The 5,906-nt window shown below is 30.1% G+C and overlaps 1 protein-coding gene across 1 annotated transcript; it reads left to right on the forward strand.

The window, feature by feature from the left end:
- Positions 1-2,509: 2,509 nt before the first annotated feature.
- Positions 2,510-4,176, forward strand: LOC120132343 (vinorine synthase-like). The gene has a single exon (XM_039149126.1). It carries the CDS (start codon positions 2,510-2,512, stop codon positions 3,857-3,859), a length of 1,350 nt encoding a protein of 449 aa, XP_039005057.1. The 3' UTR covers positions 3,860-4,176.
- The last annotated feature ends 1,730 nt before the right edge of the window (positions 4,177-5,906 follow it).

Below are 5,906 nucleotides of genomic sequence, written 5' to 3' on the forward strand. Positions count from 1 at the left end.
ATGGAGATGTAAGCAAAGGTTCATTTTGAACATGTTTCAGTCGTGCTGCTTTCAATAGGATGTGGCATTGGTAGTGGTAGTTAAAGGGTGGGTACAACATTAAATTCGCAGTACATATTTAGGTATATACAATAACTACAAGTATATATTATCATTAAATTTAGGTATGTACGATAACTACATATTTAGGTATGTACAATAACTACATATTTAGGTATATACATCTTTTGAGTGAGTTTTAAGATATTAATTTAGTAATTATAGGCGTCTAATGATTTATTTTTTACGTTACGGTATATTATTATTAAATTAAAAACAATAACATATATATTACATATTTATATTATCTTTGGTTAATGTTGTTAAATTTAAATTCTAAATATTATTTTATAAAATATCAAAACAATCAAATAATTTTTTGTGTAAATGAAATTATTAAATTAGTATTGTAGGTGGAAAACATGAAACACTATTAAAAAAAATTGAAACATAAATTACATAACTTTAAACAAAGTATCGATCCTTTTTTATAAAAAGTATGGACACTTTCAATATAATAGGTAAAAATATGATGTAATAGGTAGCGCTTATATAATGTAATAGGTATCGTTTATATAATGTAATAGGTAGTGTTATATGTAAAGTATCTATCCTTTTTATAAAAGTGTCCATACTTTTTTCACTGTGGAAAACATTAATTTAAGGTTATCTTTTGAGTGAGTTTTAAGATATTAATTTAGTAATTATAGGCGTCTAATGATTTCTTTTTTACGTTACGATATATATTATTATTAAATTAAAAATTCTATATATTATTTTATCAAATATCAAAAAAATCAAATAATTTTTTGTGTAAATGAAATTATTAAATTAATATTGTAGGTGGAAAACATGAAACACTATTAAAAAATTGAAACATAAATTACATAACTTTAAAAGAAGTATCGATCCTTTTTTATAAAAAGTATAGACACTTTCAATATAATAGGTAAAAATATGATGTAATAGGTAGCGCTTATATAATGTAATAGGTATCGTTTATATAATGTAATAGGTAGTGGTTATATTGTAAAGTATCTATCATTTTTATAAAAGTGTCTATATTTTTTTCACTGTGGAAAACATTAATTTAAGGTTATCTTTTGAGTGAGTTTTAAGATATTAATTTAGTAATTATAGGCGTTTAATGATTTATTTTTTACGTTACGATATATATTATTATTAAATTAAAAATTCTAAATATTATTTTATAAAATATCAAAACAATCAAATAATTTTTTGTGCAAATGAAATTATTAAATTAATATTGTAGGTGGAAAACATGAAACACTATTAAAAAAATTTGAAACATAAATTACATAACTTTAAAAAAAGTATCGATCCTTTTTATAAAAAGTATGGACACTTTCAATATAATAGGTAAAAATATGATGTAATAGGTAGCGCTTATATAATGTAATAGGTAGCGTTTATATAATGTAATAGGTAGTGGTTATATTGTAAAGTATTTATCCTTTTTATAAAAGTGTCCATACTTTTTTCACTGTGGAAAACATTAATTTAATGTTATCTTTTGAGTGAGTTTTAAGATATTAATTTAGTAATTATAGGCGTCTAATGATTTATTTTTTACGTTACGATATATATTATTATTAAATTAAAAGCAATAAACATATATATTACATATTTATTATTATCTTTGGTTAATATTATTAAATTTAAATTCTAAATAATATTTTATGAAATATCAAAACAATCAAATAATTTTTTGTGCAAATGAAATTATTAAATTAATATTGTAGGTGGAAAACATGAAACAATATTAAAAAAATTGAAACATAAATTACATAACTTTAAAAAAAGTATCGATCATTTTTATAAAAAAATATGGACACTTTCAACATATTATAATGTAATATGTAAATTTGCAATGTTATCGGTATAAATATACCGGTTTACTTATAAAATAGGTAAATATAAGCGCTACCTATTACATTATATAAGCGCTACCTAGTATGTTATTGTACTTTATAATATTTCCGATTAAATAATATAACATAATCGGTCTAAATTTTAACCGGTCACTTGTTTAACCGGTCACGCCATATATTAGCCGTTTTTTAGGCTCGCACCGCAAAACTACCCTGAATAGATATCAAACTAATAATTTATTAGACAAAAAGGATCAGAGAAGAAAAATAATAATAAAATAATAAACAACGAGGGTTGATATAAATGATTAGAATTAATAAATTTAAATTTATAAGGCTAATATCAAATTCTACCATTATCACTTTTAAATTACAATTTGTAAAATCTTATGTAAATTTCAATTGAACAATCTTAAGTATCCCCTGACCTTGATTAGAGGAACGACCCTTGATTTGAATTTTTGTGTACTAAAAAAAACTAAATACAAATATATATATATATATATATATATATATATGTATGTATGTCGTGAAACCGCCATTCTTTGTAAAAAGAGCAGTTCCAGCAAATTTGCAAAATGTTGAACTTTGAAGTTGACATTTTTGCAAGAGAAATCATCAAACCATCCTCACCACAAATCAAAGGCATGAAACCTTTCAAACTCACCTTCTTTGATCAACTCACCCCCGCAACTAACGTCACAAATATCTTGTTCTACTCCATCAGTGGAACGAGTTTCACTCCCGCCGTTATCTTGCATCAGCTAAAGACCTCACTCTCAGAAACCCTAAACATCTTATATCCATTTGCTGGTCGGATCAAAGACAACATGTTCATCGACAGCTTCGATGAAGGCGTTCCGTTTGTATCGGCTCAAGCCGGTTGTCGGTTGTCCGAGTTCCTCAAGCACCATGAGGTCAAGTCATTGAACAAATTGCTTCCATGCCCTCCATTCTCCAAAGAATTGAAAAATGAGGTTGTCCCCCTTTTGTGCCAAGCCACCATTTTCGCTTGTGGTGGGATAGCCATAGGGTTCGGCGGTTCTCATAAGTTGATTGATGGGCAAACGTATTTTAATTTATGCAATGTTTGGAGGACAATCTGTCGAGGTTCCCATTATCGTGATGTTGGATTTCATGGTTTAGCTGAGGGATCCAAGGTGTTTCCACCTCTAAACGAAGTGCCAGAAAATTACTTGTCAACGATGGAGAACTTGTGGTTCCAGGGATCTCATAATTACATTACAAAGAGATTCACATTCGACGCCAAGTCCATAACCGAACTGAGGGCCATTGCCAAAGGGGAACTCGAGGCTACACCCTCTCGGGTTCAAGCTTTATCAGGTTTTATCTGGAAACATTTTATGGCAGCGACGCGGACGATGTCGGCATCCTCGAAACCATCTATAGCAGTTCAAGCTGTGAACCTTAGGCCAAGAATGAACCTTCCTTTGTTACATAAATCGATTGGAAACCTCTTCTGGTTTGCAAGTTGCGCTGCAGATATCGCTGACGAGACCAGCACTGAGTTATTCGAGTTGGTCAAGTTGATGCGAGAATCCGTGGAAGCTTTCGATGATGAATACTTGAATTCATTACAAGGGGAACAAGGGTTTGAAGCCACGGGGGACTTAATTAACCAGCTGGAAACCCTATTTTCCCATGAAAAACCAGACATGTTGGCCTTCTCAAGCTGGTGTGATCTCAGACTTTACGAGTTTGATTTCGGGTGGGGCAAGCCGCAATGGGTTGCTCCATTCGGGGAAGTCGCGTCTGATTTTAGGAACCTTATTGTTTTTCTACCAACAAAGTGCGGGAAAGGCATTGAAGCATGGACAACATTGGATGAAAGAAGGATGTTTTTGTTGGAGAAAGATGCTGAGTTCCTCAAGTTTGCATCTCCAACTCCCAGATTCTCAAGTCTTTGATGCAAATTGTCTTCCACCGCTGGCACTGCCATGGGAAGCATTGGGTGGGATTTATGTTAAAGGTTAAGCTGGCTGCTGTTTGAGGGCCAAGAAGTCTGCTTGCATACTGCTACTGCTGTTTGAGTGGTACGCGTAACATATGCAGGAGTAATTGCATGCTATAAAGCGTGTAAATTGAGCTTTTGATTGGTGAATTAGGCAGCGTAATGGCGAATCTGTCATTTGTTGGCAGTTTGTGCCCGGTTTTGTTTAGTGGTATCTTTTGGAATTTTAGATTGTATACCGGTGTTGGTAATGTTCCATCCTAATATGTACTCCTTTTTTCCGACTAAAACTAATAAAATTTTTAATGAGATGTACAATTTAAATAAGTTTGATTCGATATATAATAAAATCATCTTACCAAAAATAAATAAATAAATATATAAGTTTTTTTTATCCATTGTTTCATTTCATTATTATTTGTTACTACAAATTTTTAACTATTTTGTTGTTGCTGGAGAAAAGATGCTGAGTTCCTCAAGTTAGCATCTCCAGCTCCCAAATTTTCAGCATCCTGACCTAGCTAGTACGCCCGCACAAGGTCCCGACATGAAGCACCTAGGATCCACACCTTTATCTTGTTTTTGGTTATAGATCACATTATCAATCCTTCCTTTTTTTCAAATATGGTGGGATTAAGGTTTTTCTGCATGTTTTCTTTGTTATTTTAACTTACATAATTCATTTTTTTTATTAAAACTTGTATAATTCATGCCCAAACTCAACATATTTGAATCATCAAAAAATAGTTTCGACAGTTTGGTGACTTAGCTGAGGACATTTAAAGAATCAAGTTGTTATCGATGTGAATATTATCTCAAAAAAGGTTTTCGTGATTGAGGTTACGACAGCTATTTTACAATGGTTAATTTGCATACCGTAGTCATTTGCTACGTCCGCATATCATATTGAGCTTTCCACTCGAACTTCATTTCGATTAAGTGGGAGCAATAAACTATGCCATCATGACGTTAACCCCCATGGGGATAGCAGTTTATTTTCGGGGTGCATTTGCCCTATTTCTTTGTGAGGTAAACCTCTATTCTAGTATAGGAAAATGTATTTCCCTGATTCAAACTTGGTTCATATGAGCCTATAATGAATAATGATCGAGGGTCTTATTAGCCTTAGTAGGTGATAGTCAGGCCTATATTTAAGCCCTGGACAAGTGGGACTCTGGTTAAAAAATAATAAATTATTTGTTTAGTCACCTATCTATTATTTTATTTTTGTTTCGGTTATTCAATTATTGTTTTTAAAATTGTACTTAATGATACATTTTAATTTTGTTGGTTATTCATTATTAAAAAATCAAGAACGATATTAATATGATATTTTTAAATTATTTTTCGCTTTTCATTAAAATTATATTTCTTCTTCTTCTTCTTATTATGTAGCTATTAGGGGTGCACCTTGAGCAACTATTCATGCCCCTCATTTTGTACAAGGCTCCTAATTTTTTTATAATATTGTTTATTTTATAATTTAACCCTTAAATTTTCTTTAATTTTAATTTTTTATCCTTATAATTGATGTTCTTAATTTTTGTAATCCTACTTTTTATCTTTATAATAGAGACCCTTAATTTTTTCAATCCCATTTTTTTTCATTTATAATTGATGATCCTAAGTTTTTCAATCCCACCTTGTACCTTTATAATTAAACTACTGCTTTTTTCAATCTCACTTTTTATTTTTATAATTGAGGTTCCTAATTTTTTCAATATCACCTTTTACCTTAAAATTTGATGCTCCTATTTTTTTAATATCACTTTTTAGCTTTATAATTGTGGTCCCTAATTTTTTTAATCATACTTTTTACTTTTATAGTTTAAGCCCCTAATTCAATCATTTTATACGATTTATTAACATAATATTAAATTAATTATTCAAAGTATTAGAATATACTTTCATTTTATAAGGGTCTAATTTTTAGTTTCGTTCAGGGTCCCGAAAATGTCTAAGATAGCTATGTATTTATTAGATAGTTTATTAACCGTACTAAA

Source organism: Hibiscus syriacus, unplaced genomic scaffold, assembly GCF_006381635.1.
Source record: "Hibiscus syriacus cultivar Baekdansim isolate YM2019G1 unplaced genomic scaffold, ASM638163v2 tig00110561_pilon, whole genome shotgun sequence".
Lineage (NCBI taxonomy): Eukaryota > Viridiplantae > Streptophyta > Magnoliopsida > Malvales > Malvaceae > Hibiscus > Hibiscus syriacus.